Source organism: Anopheles maculipalpis, chromosome 3RL (assembly GCF_943734695.1).
Source record: "Anopheles maculipalpis chromosome 3RL, idAnoMacuDA_375_x, whole genome shotgun sequence".
Classification (NCBI taxonomy): domain Eukaryota; kingdom Metazoa; phylum Arthropoda; class Insecta; order Diptera; family Culicidae; genus Anopheles; species Anopheles maculipalpis.
Window position 1 is genome coordinate 35,699,314 of NC_064872.1, and position 18,584 is coordinate 35,717,897.

General features: G+C 41.9%; 2 protein-coding genes across 4 annotated transcripts in view; one reads left to right on the plus strand and one right to left on the minus strand.

Annotated features, from left to right (window-relative positions):
• Positions 1-18,584, minus strand: part of LOC126565618 (profilin) — a 460,520-nt gene that overhangs the window by 350,452 nt on the left and 91,484 nt on the right. The window lies entirely within an intron of this gene.
• LOC126563865 (serine/arginine repetitive matrix protein 2) overlaps positions 1-18,584 on the plus strand; it is a 97,176-nt gene that overhangs the window by 20,703 nt on the left and 57,889 nt on the right. The window contains exons 2-3 of the mRNA XM_050220645.1: positions 13,201-13,392; positions 16,317-16,511. Of these exons, the coding sequence (XP_050076602.1) occupies positions 13,201-13,392; positions 16,317-16,511 (387 nt within the window). The remainder of the gene's footprint in view (positions 1-13,200; positions 13,393-16,316; positions 16,512-18,584) is intronic.

Genomic DNA, 18,584 nt, shown 5'->3' on the forward strand with positions numbered 1-18,584 from the left:
GTGCTGCCCCTATACATGTGTTTGCATCTCCATTCTTCAAAAGAAACAAATCATCCCTCCCATTTCCTGATGATAGGGTTGACTTTCTTCGTAATAAAAATTGATTCTCGTACTGCTGATATCTGCTGCTAGATTGTTGTTTGTAACCCGGGAATAAATTCGCAATCCCATCTCCCCATTGCTGCCTACCATTTCAAAAACCCATTAATTTAATCCCCATTCTTTGCTGGAGCCCGAAGCTGGACGCGAATTTCCGCAACCGAAACGCACGCTAATTGGCGTAAATAATGGAGTCAAGCCGTTTCGAGGCTTTCGGCATGCAACCGGAGGCACAACCTCGTTTGCCCTCGATCAGCAAACGGGGTTTGTCCGTAAGTAATGGTTTTCCAACCGTGACCGGTGGAAAATTGTCTGCTAATCGTTACGAAGACCGCCGCACCGTCGGAGGGTTGTGATGGGTGGCTCTATAAATCCTCTTACTTTTGAAAGGTGCGATCCGAAATGAACAGCACTTGAAACAGAACATGCTTTGTGGAACCGATCGGAGGCCAATCAAAATTCTTGACCTGTGTGTTTCTATTTGGAGCACACTTCGGAAAGTGAGGGGAGGTTGGACAGCTGATTAATCTATTAAGTATAAAACGAGCAGTTGCTGTTCGGTTAAACCTTGTCGCATTGGATTAAACTTTCAAAACAAGCATTTTGTTTGGCTTAATTATTTCTTTAATTAAGCTTTTCGATTGTAATTTGTTTCTTAAATGAATACAAATTGAAAAGACCTCTATTGGTATATTTTTCCACCTGAATGCTGCTACGGAATGCCTAGCCTAATTACTATTCAATCGGTCGATGCCAAACTCCTTCACCATTCACCACGTACCGATTTTATTGTCTTTCGATTGCAATACCATAAACTATTTGCAAATTAATTGATGCGTAAAATCTCTCCACACGTACTCAAGAGTGTGCTTACGTAGCGCACTCAATAAACACGAAACCGATTTACTTGTTTTGCTGGCACAACGCAGATTACCCTCAGTTTCGATGCTTGCAACCGGGGCAAAGGAACAAACTCACCCCTCTCTGGTAGCAGTAACGTGCAAAATGTTTTACTAAAACAACCAACCGATCTGAAAATTAACCCCCACTTGATCTGTTTGTATTTGTGTGTTTTAAAATCCTCCTCGTTGCCAATTACCGCTCTATTTCATTCCCTATCCCCTGCATAATAGTAAAATCTCGAAAATAGCTAGCAAATACAGGCAAAAAAAAAAAACATACGCATCACCCTACCTACAAGTGAATCCTGGTGAATGAATATTTATGTTTTAATTAAACCACACCAAAACGGGGTACAGCGGTGTTCGCGTATCGTAAAAAAGGGGTTGCTCTCGTAGAACAAGGAGGTGCCGGCAGAACAGTAACAATGCCCAAGCACGAGGACACACGCGAAAGGAGCAAGAGTGGGAGCAAAAGAGCATCGATACTGTTGTTAAAATGCCTTCTTGATGTCCTCGAGCGGTGGTGTCCCCGGAAAGAAGTGGCCGAGGAAAGGTCTCCATTTTTTCCATTAAAACATTTGTTGTTGCCCTCCTGAAGCGTGGCCGGGGATCGTAAATTATCCAACTCGATTTCCGGCCTGCAGAATGATGCATGATGTCGTGGAAAGTATTTGCGAATAAAAAAAAAGGATGTTCGGTAAATGACGCGGGGATGCTGCTGGATGGTGGGGCCACTACTACTTTGCATTCGAAATAAAACGCCAGTTAACGTTCAATTTGTTCAGACAAGAGCATGAGATACTGAGACAGACAGATAGAGAGAGAGAGAGAGAGTGCGAGGGAACGTTTTTATTTATATGCCAGCGTGCACGAATGTCAATGTTAATGGTTCTACGAAAGGCCTAGCGCCACCAGTAATGGTTTAGGGCAGTCTGGTGCGTGTATGAAAATTGGAAGCATGTTCGTACGCGGTGTAATGGAGATAAAATTGTCCAGATTCACGACCGTACGGCGAGCTAGCATTAAAGTGAATGAAATGATGATGGTGGATAAATGTACTGCAACCCTTAAGCTTGGCGGCAACTTAAATACATATTCGCCATTTGTAGTAATCCCTAGAAACGCTTCGCCGTGTCTCTCATTCTCTGTGCACACCAGTACTTTGTCATCCTGCAGGATAATTTACATGCTGCTTTCTCTCTTGCTGGGAATGTTGTTGTCCCTAACCTCCCTACTTCTCTTTTTTGGCTCCATAAACCGCAGGCCATAATTCCTTTCCCTAACCCACGCCGAACGGAAGAAACCGAACGATGATGATGTTCTTCCAGTGCTAGTTTTCGGGAAACACCCTCGAAAGAGGGAATGGACAGGAAAGTTCCAGTGCTTTAGAGCCTATACTTCACACTACTCTATTCGGTAGTATTGTCCTATACGGGGAGTTTGGAAGCAGCTTTGAAGTCGACCATAATCTGGGTAGCAGCAAAAACATTCATTAAACATGTCGGACGGCTGCTTATACCGTAAACCACACGACATCATCTCTTCGTGCCATTGACTTCCTCCCTGGACCGATACGAAGAACAGAAGAATCTTCAAGTCTTCGAACGATTTTGGCTTGTGTAACGATGGTAAGCACATCAGGAAAAAAGGATAAAGGCGCTTCCAGGAAGATCTCTTAAAGCCACTAAATGTTTCCATAGGTATATTCAACCTTTCCAAACCACGAAATCTCCCAACCACCTACCAACACACTTGGGGATGGTGTTTTGTCTTACTCGTTTCGTTTTTTTTTTTCTGCATATAAAATGCAAATTATCATCAGCACTTCTTCCTGTGGATGGGCGTTTTCAGAATCGAATTATAAATCCGTTTCACACCCAAGCTTTTGTCTCACAAAAAGGAAAGATAATACACTGCTTCAAAGCGTGTTGGTGGTCGATCGGTCCAGAACACACCCGGAACAAAATGGAAATTAATTATTATAGACGAAACTTTTCAACACTCGGACTGTGTGTCCAGCCTTTTTGCAGTTCAGTGCTCTCTGTCTTCCTTAGGAACGTTATTGATGACTTTATAGGATGATTTTTAGACTGAAGCAGGTAATTTGCTGAAGCACCAGCACTAAGCAGATAAGACAAGGGGCCACGGTATTAATTAGAAAAGTTTCTACCAAACTAGCTTCAACCCTCGAAGCATTGACTTAAGAGTTCTTCGGGTTCGGTCTTACTTGCGGGAGTTTGTGAGAAAAGATGAGATCAATGTTATGTAGCTTGGCACACAGACACAGCTTGACCACACAAGGCGTTCGTCTGACCACTAATAAATGTTCGTAATCCATCCCAAGCTAAATCACAGACTCTAGATCAGAATTTTGGGAAGCATATCCTTAAGTTTTTCCTGCTTCCTAAATAGTTTTCTTCCGCCCGCCTGACAGTGAATATTTGGGAGGGTGAGTATCATAAACGCTGGTTTAGATAAAAGCTACCAGCTAGACAATCATTTATGGATCTACAATGATATTTTAATGCTAATTTATGTGGATTTCTTTGAGCCATGTTGTTTTGGATTGCTATTTAGGGGTTTCGTTGCATTTATACAATAAAGTAATCGATATATTTATTTCCTTGCTAAAGAATCCTTTTTGAATTTGGCGTCTCGATAATCAAAGAATCAAAATTCCATTTGCCTGCAGTAACAACGATTTGAATACAAACTAACGACTTGAAATGGAAAATAAACACGACATTCGTTTTACGGGAAAACCAACTCGCAATGTTTCTTTTCAAATTTCCACCATACCACCATAAAGCACTTGGCAACACTTTTCACAAGAATCAACTAAAGGGATTTCTTTATTTTTCTCGCTTCGAAATAAGCCGCAATTTTATCTCGGACATGAGCGCATTGCACGACCAAAAAAAGGAAACGCTCGGTGTACGTGTTTCGAATTTTCCTGTCGCCGGTGAACAGAAAGGTTCGCTCCCATTCATCAGTGTGTTTATACCCACGGGTAAATATCGTCATTGAGTTGAATCTCTCCTAATCTCGGCACCACTAAACAACACACACACACACTCAGGCTCTGTCAATGGCGCCCGCTCACACCCTGTTCGCAACAATTTACTGTAATCTTTTTGTGAAACCAACCACACTCCTCAAAAATCCGCCCCGGCCCACTGGTGAACGCGCTTTTCTTCGCATTTATTTCATTCTTCGGGTCATTGCCAAAATATCGATTGTCCTCCCGTCGGTAGGTGGTCGGCTGCGTGTTGCAGCATCACCGTGCTCTTCATCCGGGGGAAAAGTTTGGTTTGAGACGATCTGCTTACCGGCACCGGCCGACCCGAATATCCGGAAGTCGTTAAAAGCGAAAGTACTGCCGTATGTAATTCCGCCAATAAATTTATGGCCTCGTAAAATCCGACTCCACACCCTCGAAACCGCAACGAAAAAAGTCGGAGACCCGATTCCCGATTGCTGCTTGAGGGCTGCTTGAGGTCCTGGTGTCGTTCGGTCACGCGCGTTAGGAAAAAACGGAAGCGAAAATGTTGGAAAATCTGTGACCACATGCGTTATGCTTTGGCCCACCTCTTGATTGTACGTTTCGTTTCCTCCTGTTGTTGTTGTGTGGCGTAAGGCGTTTGTTTTTTCTCTGTACGGGATTCCATTTCCCGCGACCGTCCGCACCGAACACGATTTACGACACACTGAGATGGTCTGGCGGTGGCGGTTTTTTCCGACACCGGAATTTTAATTCGATTTGCTACCGTCCGGCCACTTTCTCATTGTTGCTTGTTGGTTTGTTGTGATACACATTAAGCGCATAGCCACAATAACACTGTTCGATCGGAAGAACATCCCTCTACTTTTCTGCTCTACACGTTCGTCTACTGCAGTTGGAAGAAAGCGGATTTTGCCTCTTTCTTATCTGTTCGGTGTGATTGGTTATTGATTTTTGGGAAAGGTCTTTCTATCGTCTTTCAAACACAGTTTCAGCTGGACTGTATCGTTTCGGGTCCGAATCCGATTGGGGCCACAGTTGGTCAGACTTATTATGCTCCGATAGAGATAGAGTCGTTGAAATCGAAATTGAAAGCCCACATCCACTTTTCTGCAGCAGATTAATGAAACAGCAAAGAAAGGAAAATGTGTGAAATGTCGAATTACAAGCTTCTTCAAATAAAAACCGTTTCGTTTCTGTATCAATCAATTTCACGCTACAGACATGTGTGTATTCTACATCGCTTTGCCCGACTCTCCTTAAGTAATTCACTGATTTATCGATCTCAACGAAGCTTTAAGCAGCACACACACACATGGTGCGCTATCTCTGTTCCCCATGGTGACAATCGAAGGTCGTCCGGAGATAAAGGGTGTTGTGAAGAAGATACACCAAACACCTTCAACGCCCTTTGCAAAACGGAGTTTTATCTAAAAATAGCTGTAAAGTTACTGTTTCCTTCCTTCACGAAGCAATCACGTTTATCCTCCAACAGGCAGCTATTTTACCCCGTGCTAAAGCTATGGCTTCTAAGGAAAAATAAACAGATTAAGCGTACTGAGCTTATTCCCAACAATAGATTGACATTAGTGTCGTGTCCTTAGGATTGTATTATGCTATTTCAGACTCACTGTGTAAAGGTGAAGCCATCAAAAGCTTTCTAGAGATGGATGGGACGTGAAAGCTCAGTAATGGAATGGATTGATTGTTGCTAATCATGAAGTATTTAATTAAAAAAACTTTTACTACAAATTGCAAATTTTTTTTCACACACTAGTTTAAGTAAAATGATATGTTATAGGAAAATGTACAGAACTCTGTTTACTTATCAACTAAAAATGACTAAAGTCGATTTTTCTTCCCAGTTAAACACTAGAAGAACAAAGTCTTATACAAAGTCTCGTAACAATAAATATAAACAAGGAAACGGACCATTATAGTTAATTAGAAATAAATTCTGGCGGCACCGATCTGACAAAGCAAAATAGGAAATCGAATTTCATTCGGACCGTTCATCCTTTGTAAGGGCTCAATATACAGCTGTGTAGTATCAATAACTCTTGGAAACCATTTGATGGCGGGCATGTTCTAGCTGCATGTTTAGCAATGAAGGTATAAACAAATTAATTATTAAATTAAAATTTTATAACAAAGAAATTTATGAACTGCAACTGAGTATGCCCGGAATAAGGCAAAGAATAAGGAGGAAATGTTTTATCAATAAGTTCATAAAATCTATTCAACACAAGCAGTGTTGACAATACGGCACTGGACTGTCATAATTAATTGTAAATAAATAAATAAATAAATTTATGAATTGAAAAAAATCAAACAAAATAATAAAATACTAACAACTAATCAAACAAATTCAGGTTGCGCTACATAACAATGCGCACACAACTCAAACTAAACAATATTGTTTTTGTCGATGTTTTCAATCTGTACTGATGGCAATACATTTCAATTTAGCTGTCTTTGAAAGCACCGTTCGAGCCTTTCAATCAGCTCAGGACGCTAGTTGTTGTACCGTACGTTGTGTTTGTTTTCCGTAATGATCGATATGAACGATGAAAAAACCAAAGGTACGCTACTGTTGCATTTCACATGAGGGAAAAATGTGAAACTCTTCGGTATTATGCCAATTACGTCGATCTCAAATCCATCCACCAGGCGCACCCACTGCACAATCCAACAATCCGACGAGCTACTCCAGACTCAATCGCAGTCCATACATAGCGTTGGCAATTTTGAAGTTTTGATTCTGATCCCTTCTACAACAATTCTGTCTATCGTCCTGAAGTTCATCATTCACATCGACGAGTCTACGACGATTCGTTGATGCCACACACCGTCTGGTAGGATGGTTGGCTACGATGGCTAGTTGAACCTTTTGGTCGCAAACAACGCAACTTTTTCCTCCGGTTTTGCCTCCTAACGCTAACTTTCCCGACCGGTCCTTCCGGTGGTCTGTGCTGCCGGACGGTAGTATATCAAAAGTAGCATTACAAACGTTGCAAAACATCACGCCCCCCCCCCCCCCCCCCCCCCTTCTCGCGTACTGTCAAATGTGCAACAAACAACGACCATGCTGGCACGATTTGACTACCAACCGTTTCCGGTACACGTGGGCAAAATGTCGACCAATAGTTGGGAAATTTGAAGGAAAGTATTTTAACTTTGCCGACGCTCGGTACAGTTGTTGCCCATTTCGAGCCTTTTCCACCCAACATCTAACACCAGGGAGCCAGGAAAAGGATTCTAAAGCGGGAAACAATATTTGACGAACCGCCCCCGGTCTGGTACACAGCGGCATTTGATACACGGTTTTAATTTGTGATCGCTTCCAGCACGGGTCGGGTCCAGTCTATCCACGGGTTCACCACAAACGACTTACTTTTAGCATGGCGCTATAAAAACCTTGCACCATCTCGCGGGTGTGGAAAAGCTCCAACTTTTCCCACCAACTGATACAGAACTTTCCGGTGCCATTGAACGGTGAAACGGTGCGGCACATGTACTAGCGCCGACGTCTATTCGTCTGAGCAAACAAAATTTAAATTGAATTTCGACAACCATCATTGCTGGGGGCGATTGGGGCGAAAGCGCCGAAAGAAAAAGGCGTGGCAGGAAGAAAACGGAGAAGAAAAGCTTGCGGGAAAGTTGGTCTGTTCGTTCGCATCCGACCAATCGACACCAGAGTGATGCTATTTTTGCTACCGGTATGTCTACTTGCTTATTCGTGTCGGGCTTAAGGGACAACTTAAAGTAGCTATTGCTGTCCAGGGAGTCGCTGCTTTCGAGGTTACGCTTTAGTTTGACGCTTAATAAAAACGAACACAGATTCCTGCCTGCCTGCTCTAACCATCATCAGCTAAGGTAGGGAGCTTTTTTACCATTCATTGGAAGTTCGTCCTTGAAAAAATGGACACATTTTCCACCAGTGATTTCGTGATTTTTTTTTTTTTTGTATACCTTTCCTTTTTCATGCTTACTTTGCAGCGGGCGTCTTTTGATCGTGAGTTCCGCCTTCACGCATCCTCGTGCTAGAACCTTTTCCTTGTAATCAACTTTATCGTTTCATCATTCCGTCGTCCATTTCTGTTTGGTGAGGTAATAAAATAAAGTGACAAGCATTAATTTCTCACTCACCAACGAAAATGGCCAAACTGTAAAGGCACAAACGGGGACAAACTTTAAGCGCCTTACTGCCATAAATCGGCTACCGGCGCTGCCACTTCCGGGAAGGTTGAACCGTGCGAAACCATTTCAAGTCCTTCAAAGCGAGTGTATCGATTCATTGAACTCTAAAGAGCAAACAACTTTGCAAGCTTCTTATCGTTTCCACCGTCAAACCTTTTTGCCCAACAGTCGAGGCCGACTGCTGTTTCAGCTTGTGCCTACATCGTTTCTAAATTGGACCAATTAACGCATATATGTTTGCACAAGCAAAGGCACCGTGGCAACCAAGTCCTTCCTCGGAACGACGAATGACACTTTTGTGTGCTGTGCTCGCTAACGAACCGAGTGCTGGATGTCGTCGGACGTTACGCGAATGCATCGATGATGACGGTGGACGAAAAGAATGAAACGACAGACTGGTGAATTAATTCAATCATGATAAATCACGAAATCTCAACACGTACGTCATTGCGCGAAGTTACATTAGACTAAAGCAAACACAATCTAACGAGTGCTGATGGCGCTAGCAATTTGGTAGATTGAAATGCATTCAAATTAGAAAGCATTACTGTCTTAGCTGTCTCAAGTGTAAATAAAACGATGATTTTAAATTTAATCGAAAAAAACATTAACTGTATAGTTAATTAAAAGTTGTAAAAATAATGTAAATATAAACGTTGAATTTTCATAAATACCTACATTGACATCAACGAAAGTCTCCTACAATTCGGAGATCATCAAAGATCTATTTATTTTTCATACAAAAAAGTGTGTGAAGGACTTCAACTATATCGCTCTTATACTTCGAGTAGTTGATGACATCACTCTTAGTAGCACTTTTTAATGCTCTCACAAGTCACTGTCAGTTCTGAAGAAAGAAGATGGGAGATGATATCCTTTTCCTTGATTGTGAACCATAGTTTCTGTTCTGGTTGCTTAAATTGTTCGGACAGCCAGATCCAGGCTTCCACTCTATAGACTATCCCTAGAAGGGCCTGAATCTTATAGATATTTGCTTGATCATATCTGACCGAGACGAAGTGTGATACAATGGCTGCATTTATGTATGTATGTAGTCAATTGCTGTACATTGGAAACTGACCGTTAAAAAATCGGAACATTTTTTTCGTTATTTTTACTGAAAATGTTATTAAAATGTTCATTTATCTTGAACTTAATTTATCTCTAGTCACTCTTTTCTCAAGTAAAACACTAAGTTTTATCGAAACCAGAAACGAACCAAAACTGAACGAAGGTTTTCCATGCAAGCAAAAGGTTCACATCGAAAACATCTACCCGAATGGCTCGAATAAAGTGGATTATTAATGAATAAATGGTTTATACCGTAAGTGCATGCTTTTATTACCCATCTTCCATGAATTCTTAAACAATTTCTCATTCATAACATTCATGTTCTGGTGCAATGATACTGCAATTGTTATCCTCTAAGATTATGCGGAACATTGCATAGCAATGCTTTTGCAAAAACGCTTATTCCAACTCCTTGTAGCAATTTTATTCCGTTTCAAAAATGATGCGGTTGCTTGAGACGAAAATTCAAGTCCAACAAACAAAGGAGTAGCTGCTTCCACATTCCCCAGGCGTACATAAAATAAAGAGATATTGCAACATTGATCCTGGCATTCAAACACTGCACGGAAGCAATCATTCTCCCGCTCACCCCTGAGCACACGCAGAACACCACTCTAAACCAGAAATGGTCATTTTGCATGCAAACCACATTTAACACGACATTCAATGGCACTTTTACACGCATGGTTACAGGCGTTCAACCCCCCGCAGAACACATACACTTTCTCATCGAATGTTTCGAAACTGAGTGTCCTTCCGATAACGTTACGTCCCACGCTGGTACACTCAAAAGCGTAAAAACCAATTGTGCAAATTCCGAAAATAACCTTCACAAAATCGATCTACTTCGACGTGTGTGTGTGCGAGCATTCCGGGACAAAAACGGACATCATATCACCGTACCGGGGATGGCTTGGGTTGGGTGCCTAATCCTGGTATAAGTGGATTTTGTTTGTGCGAAGTACCATTTACCCGTAAAGCTAATGGAGTGCCAAAATAAGGGGTAACAGCATCCAAGGCAAGATGCACGATCGATTTGCCAAGTAATGTGGTTCATACGTCTCTTCAAATTAACTAAAAGGGGAAAAAAGATGTGTACAGATGAGAAAGATATTCTTTCCCTTCTGTGTGTCGTTTATCTGTCATGAATTGTCTTTTGTTTGAAATTAAACTTGCATGTCAGCACTTTTATAACAACACGCTTCGTAACGAGTCTCTCCATGAAAAAAAAACCCCTCAGAAACAGGAAGTTCAGTACGGTGAGAGAGCCTTTCATGCTTCAACATTGTTTCTCTCACGAATCCTTTAATGCGTCAGCGGTTGTGCAAAATTGGCTTGAATAAAACAAAAAATGCGGTGTTTCGGGACAGAAAAGAGATACGTTTAGCATCTATCTCCAGGCGCTACATTACAGCAACTGGAAGATGTTGCCGTTCCGCTCCAAACGGTTATGGCTATTATCGTTCGATCGTAATGACTGTTACCTGCAAATGTCGGTCCAGTATGATGGGGCATTCGTTGGAAAAGGCCAATTATAGCCCATTTTTCTTCGCTATGGCGATAGCTAAGGATATAAATTATTGTAGATCGTTCGTGCTTAAATGCATCTTCTTCTTGAAGTAGATGAAATATAAAATTACTATTATGCTCTTGTGTTTCCTCTTACAACACGTAACATTCACCAAACGTACCTTACCTGCTTCTAACGCTTTTCCTCTCCTCATCAACTTACTAACGATGCAACCTTTTAAAACTTCCCATCCAATTTGGCTTGAGATGCACTATACCTGCCCCCAAACACTTGGGCGAAAACTCCGAAAAGTACCTGCCAGATTCTGGGTCAGATAATGATTCTGACGGCCTGTCAGAACCTTCCGTCCATCAGTCATAAAATCCACGGCAGGGAACGTCGTTGCTTGCGAAAGCCTGGCGGCTACCTTCGACATTTCCCGAACCCGGATATGTTCACTCTTCCGCCCAGTAATAACGCTTTGCAGAACATTTGCAGCAAAAGATTGAGGAAAATGAGATTTCATCGAGTGATAAGCAAATCGACAGTGAGGCGTACAGCGGGCGAAGGTTGTCCTCAAAATGTCTATGTCATCACTTTGAATTAATTTACCTTGGGCAAGGGACAGCGACTACGATGGTGACAATTTGACCCAAATGTCAGGGTTTTTTCAGGTTATTTCTCGTCGAAGGAAAGACGAAATGTTTTGGGAATTGTGATTTTTTTTTTGTTAATAATATTCAAACTCTTGCTACTGAAGCACGTTTACTGCAGATCAAAATACAAATTAATCGATGCAAAAAGACTTTACATACTCTTACTTTTATCTCCATCTACTACCAGAATAGCTTTATTTATTTACAAAATCGAAGGGCTTCACTGTGAATAAAATATGCGTTCTTAAGGACTTTATCTTGGATCCACCGGGTTTCTTCGTGGCATAATTTCCTTTCTTTAGGCATCGTTTTCTCCTCGCCCCACTTTCCCTCACACCGTACCCTCCATGATTGGCATTTTCTTAAAAGCCTATTTTACCGCACACATGATGTCCTACTTTTCGATCATAATTTATGCAATCCCGTGTGCTGTCGTACGTAACGCCTGCGGGCCATTCATTAGGGGTAGGAAATATGCCATCCAGCAAACTCCACTTAGAGAGGTGTTTAAAAATTTACATTTCTCAAATAACAATACAAAACTTCCGTGCGCATGAAATGGGATGAGCGCGCCTACCCTCAAACGTATTCGCGTTCGCATAAAATGCATTCCATGTTTTAGAAGTTCGTTTTGTTTGCTTTCTGCTCACAAGAGAAGTGCAACAACATTGGCGCTGCGCATCGTTCAATAAATCATTTCTGGAAAATGGTATTAAAACTGTACTGCTCAAATATTAAAGCCCGATTATCGTCTTATTAGACAACATATCATCAAAGCAAAACAAAAAACTTTAGTTCACCAAATGCCGCACACTTAACAACAGTCAACCAATGACTCCCATCTCGCATTGCTTACATCACCTGCAGAGTTTCGCAACGCATCCTGGAGAGCTGTTCGTTCTATCTTTTAAACGGCAAAGCTTCCGCCGCAATACGTTCATTAATCAACCTGCCTTCGGACCAGGTCCGCCCGACCCAGCATTGCTTTCAAACTTCCCATTTCCGTCACAGCACAGCAGGGATAGTTGTATTACATTACAACATCCTGACGAGTGGTACCGCCCGCAGGAGTTTTCGAGTTAAAAGCATAACGATCCATCATTAGCGGATGCGATCAAGGCGAAACAAAAAAAAAAAGAATGGAATCTCACATCCTTTTCTCCCACCCCCCATGTTGGTGAAGCTCGAGCAAGTACCATAGAGAAACACGAACCATACATACTGGAAACTATTTTTCTTTGGCCTTGCTCGTGCTCCAGCTAGCTCTTAAAATGGTCAAGGAGAGGTTAAAAATGAAGTGGGGTTTGCTGTAGGAAGTAATTAACATTATTTTCTGCTAGCAGGTCAATCTTATGGCACGCGATCCATAGTAGCAATCAATCAGTGTGTGATGCGGTTTTTACAATACTTCCGAGTGTCAAATTAAATGAAGATTACATTTTTTGTTCTAATTGATACATGCTATGTTTGGGTTTTCAGAGTAATTTTAATATTTTTTAAACATTTTTTTCTTATTATCAAATACTATAAAGATTGAAGTGAAATAAAAGTTATTAAACACTATCACTTCAAGAATTTGATTACTAACTACACTTAATTGGTTTAATAACCGCGCCCTTATCTGTGCCAACACCTTTTTTTTAATTTATGAACACAATTTATTCACTGCAGTCATTAGCAGATTGCGCGACTTCTCAGACCAGAGGCAATATCGATAATGAGACTAATAAACTTCCTGCCTTTTGCTTTCGTCCATTGCAGCGCAACCGATGATGTGGAAAAATCGCTCGAACTGCTCGATAAGGTCCTGTCGGAGTTCGAAGAGGAACCGGATCGTACAAACCACCACAACCATCATCACCACCATCATCATCATCCGGCGGTGGAACCGGACAGTCCCTCACAGGGCCACCAGTCCGAGGACGATGGTTACATGAGCATGAACGGAAGAAGGTAGGTATCCGAGGGATCCCGACGGGTGCACACATTTGCCCAGTTTTCATCGCACATCATTTGTAATATCATAAAGCACCTTTTCAGAGGAAGAAGCGTGCATAATATCACTTTTGAAGTCATATTCTGGACTTTGAAACCATTATGCATCCTGATGGCGGGAACGTTGCTGCGCCTTACGATTCATGCATGGAACGGACACTCACACACACAAACACACGCCACACGCTGGCCATTCCTATGGTTCACTGCGTCCGGCCAGGCCTACTTTCATGGGACATGGACTTCCGGAGTGCAATTATAGCATCATTTCCGCATGTTCGCATGCCTACAAGCGTCAAGAGAAAGAAAAAAAAAACCTTTCTTCTGTGTGCTTTTTTTCCCTGTGCTGCTGCAACTTGCGCCTGAATGTATACACTGCAGAGCTTTTGTAACGTTGCGTCGTAATTTTACCTTCCGGTGTAAAGCATTTGCATTTCTTTTATTTTATTTTTTTACATACTACGATGGTCTGCCCATGGCATTCAGCTTTCTAAAGGATGTGCATGCATGGGAGCAGAAAAGATTACAGCATTAGGGCAAGGCAAAATACCGTAGCAAGATTTCAAAGTACATCAGGCAGCGTCTTTTCCCCACACGTTTGCTCGTTTGCTTATCGTTCCGCACCTTAAGTGCACTTGTGCTACCGACACACCCTAATGAGGCTAATGTTTAACGAACCTACCAGCACAGCTTTAACGCTGAAACACTGGGCAACGAGATTTGCGTGTCACGAAGAGCACACTTTTTTTTTGTGTGTGTGCAGTGCCTCCAAACGCAAGCAACTTCTCCACGGTACTCGGTTCGTTAACAATTCGGCACCTCGATGAAGGATACGCGCTTTACGGTGAGGAAACAACGGGCCGAGAGTGTGAAAAGTTTTTCCATTTCTTCGGTCGAACGCGCGGTGCAAATTTTATGTGGTGTGAAATTTTTGTCACACAGCCAATGTTGATGTATTTCGTCGATATGGAGGTGTGATTTAAATTAATTGGTGTGCTTCCTTTTGCAAAAATGAATAAATTAAAAATTCACTAATGAAGCGTTGAAAGCAAATATTTTATGAGCTATAACTTTGCTTGATTCAATATTTACGCTCTTGGTTTGATGCGCAAGATTTAATAAAATAAATTTTAGCAAAATCAAAATAAAGTTTACTTTGTTTCGCGCTTCTTTTGAATCATTTACGCTTTTAAGTTGCTTTGAAAAAATCCTCATCGATTTTACCTCCATACGCTTTTCCTTTCGTTTCATTCAATCTTCAAGTGTCGATTGAACGATCTAAACACTGCCTACGTCCCCGGTTACGGTAACATGACACTGTTTTGTTTAATTTTACGATGCTTCAAACATTCACAGCCACCCCGGTACCGCAAAATTGTAGGAATTCGTATACCTCACCCAACTGTCCAGGCCAAGCAAAAAAAAAAAAAAAGATGAAACGCGTTCGCTCTAGCCCGCTTGTCTTGTGCTTGTTGCATCGTAAAATTGGCGAACACGAGAACAATGAACAACTTTGCCCGCCTGAAGAAGCCTTTAACTTGAGCGAGTTCTACAGGCAAAGAAGCATCACGGGTCGTAAAACCGTGCCCAAAACCCCTTTCTCTCGAGCTGTTCTTCTCAAACAACAAGGTTTTATTTTAGCCTGAAGGCCTTGCTTTGCTTAAGGACAAGCTTCGGAGAATCAGCAAGAAGAAAGAAAAAAACGTAAGCTGTCCGACACCATTTTCGTGTTTTATGTGCTTTTCACAAAACTTTCTTTTACCATTTTTCCGAATCCGTGGGGCGTATTTTAGAACTGGTGGTGAGCGTTTCGGTTGATATCTTGTTCAATTCCAAACTGCTTCGGAGCAGTTAAAGAGACTTGTTTTTATTCAGTTTTTTTTTTCTTTGTTAAAGTACTCACTCTGAGTCTGAGTCACATCTGAGTGACAAAAACACACACACACACACACATACACAAAACAACTCCAAAGCACCCAGAAGCACAATAACATGTGGACTTCTCATCCGCGCGCGCCAAACAAGATCAGTGAACGTTAGAATTGACACTTGCATTTGCGACAGCTTTTTGTGCTTTTTTGTCTTGCAAGACCAACCACCCACGCACCCCAGTCGCCTACACAAAACGAGGTAAACTTTTTTTTTTACGATCAACCTGGTTCCGAGCAACGCAGGGTAAAAATAAAGTGAGCCATAAACGCTCCGGAGGCTTAATAAATTGTCACATAAACTGTCAGCTCGTCGCCTCGGGAGGGTTCAAATATTTAGCTTCATGCACACATATACACATACATACATGTGTGAAGAATTCGTCCTGCATTTGGTAGATTTGTGTATACCAAGAATGTTTCTAACAAATGGTGGAAATGGATTGTTTATGGCATTTCCATTTTATCCACCTGGGAAGTGGTGATGCTTTACTGCAATACGCGCCCCATTTTACGTGATTGTGAAATGCAAACCTTAATATTGTATACATGATGGAAGGAGTTTTGAAGATATTATGGTGAAAAAGAACTATAACTAAAAATCGTATTTTTCTTTAACAAGGCAACAAATGTACGTGACGTACGTACTTGAGCGATCAGATTTATAGGACCACTTGATCGATTTGCTCATCTTACCGCAATGTAAAAATGGAAAAGACAAATTTTCTGCTTTCCTATGCTCAATAGCTCCCATCGGTGCATCACAAATCACCAATGCTTCCGACTGTGCAGTTGTGGTACATACGGTTAGAATTCATTCGCATCCGCACCGAGAATTCGCTCGACTCACCCATGCCGACGGGTCCCATAAATCAGCTAACGGATCCAAACCCTTCTTTGCATGGCTCACCGATTCTTACCGATCGCTGTTTCCACGTCTTTCTCCCATTACAGGGCCAAATTTGTACCTGATTTTCAACCGACAGACGAGGCCACAGCACCAACGCATCCACAAGTGCTACAGCTACACCAACCATCACATCACCAGCAACCGCAACAGCAACATTCGCTTCCGGTACCGACAGACGAATCGTACTCGCCCCCATCGCCCGAGGAAGCGGAACGAATAATTTCCAATTTGCTACCCAGGTAGGAGGACAAACTGGGATGGAATGTTTTCTTTCTTTTTTTTTTCTTGACGGTCACAATTTCGTCTCAGTTTACGGTGACAAGGTGAATGAAGTTGTGCAGAAAAAGTGCATAAGTTGCATCAAAGAGCTTTTGACTAAAAAAAGATGCAAGAAATCGTTTAAAACGGAAGCACATTTTTCTGCTCCTACTGCTAACAAGGTCCTTTAGTACGGGCGAATGAGTTCTGTGTCTTTTGAAAGCTCTCGAAGAGTAAAAAAGACACTTTAAGCGTTTGGAACCACTTTGTCACGCAAGAGTGTTGGGTGATTGATTTGCGAAAAAGTTCTTGAATTTTTGTGTTTCCCCAATTAGTTGTCTTGTTTGAAACATTCGGATTCGGAGCATTTAAACGGATTAGTGAATTATCTGTTCCAGTAGCATCAATTTATGGCAGTGCGAATCCGATTCGGTTCACTGGATGCAATTAATTGGACACTTCCAGCACAAACACAGCAGTTAAGAAATTGAGGATTAATTAAAATTAATTGGAACATTCATACCGATTGCCATTATCCCGCCGCAAATCACCGCGTCTTTTGCATTCCCGTTGACATCCATTAAAATTATGGCGCACGGTACAAGTCACATTACACCGCGCTCTGAGCACCGAGCACCGCCACTCAATTCGACTCGTCTGGTGAACGAGCGAGAAATTGAGAAGACATAATATTTTGTGTTCCAAATTACTTGCACAACAGAAAATCGCCGGCAACACACAAACACTGTGCAACAAAAGCCATATCCTTCTGTCCTTATGGAGTGCAAACAAAAGGATATGGGAAGCCAGCTTTCAGCGCGGGCTCGTGCAACAACAAAAGCTGAAAAGCATTATGTTTTTTGCCTGTTTATGTACTCGGGGCTAATCAGAAACGCTCATTTACATCCTTCGTCAACGCTACGCCACGACGTTCGCACGCCATACAGACCGAACCGTAGTAAGCCGGAAAGCCTACTACTATTTCTACTACTACTACTTTTCTATCACTGTCCAGCACTGGGATGGAAAGTGTGTCCCCAGTGTCGCGTCGTTGGGGTAAAACAACAAAGTAAAAAAATTAAAAACAAACACAAACAAATACGTCTGGTAAAGCCGACGACTTTGACGCTTACGTACGGTTTTGCCTGCTTGTACACAAACATTCACGGTGATGATACTGTTGAGTTGATGAAAAACCATACTCCCCAACACACAATGTTCGTAATAAGCAGAAAGGTGTGTATCCGTAGTAGTAAAACTCCACTCGCTGGAGAAGGAGAATCACGTAGATTGTAAACATATACGCCCCAAAGATGAAACACCAGACCAGACTACACGGCGTTACGCTTTTCCGAGTACCGATGTCACTCCGCAAGACGTTGTCGGTGAAGTGGAATTTGGGAATGGGTGAAAATGTCAACATAATCTGCCCTCCGGGGTACTCGTACCTCGTGCAATGCAGGCGAATAGTAAGCTGTCTTGAAAAAAGGGAAAAGAAAAGCTAAGGTAGTTTTAGTTATCGTACGAAAGACTGAAGCTGTTGGCATCTTAACGGATGGACATACTGTACCCACCAATCTGTTGATGAAATTGTTGCGGAACAGCTTCATTTCTTCTTGCCACAGACCAGATATCTGTACAATCTGTTACACCGATCAGGCTCCGCACTAACAACAAATGCAAACACCACCACTAGCAATAGCGTTAGTGTGCGTCGTGAAACGGGTCGGCTTCACGTGTGACGCATATGCAATAAGCAGCGTATGGAATAATGATCTATGTTTTAAGACGATCTGCACTATCACTAACGTGTTTTTTATATTTTTGTCGGAAAAATTGTATAACAAAATGTATTGAGATAATGCTTTAAACTCATTAGTCCTCAATGAAGACAATTTGATAGTTTAAAACTTAATACAAAATACATAAAATTATGCACCCAGACAACACCCCGGTTACCGGTGCCTGTGTATGTCTTGTCACTTTTAACTTCCTTCTCATCGGTTTGCCCTTCCGGTGTTCCATGTGTGCTCACAATTTGCCGGTCTATGTAC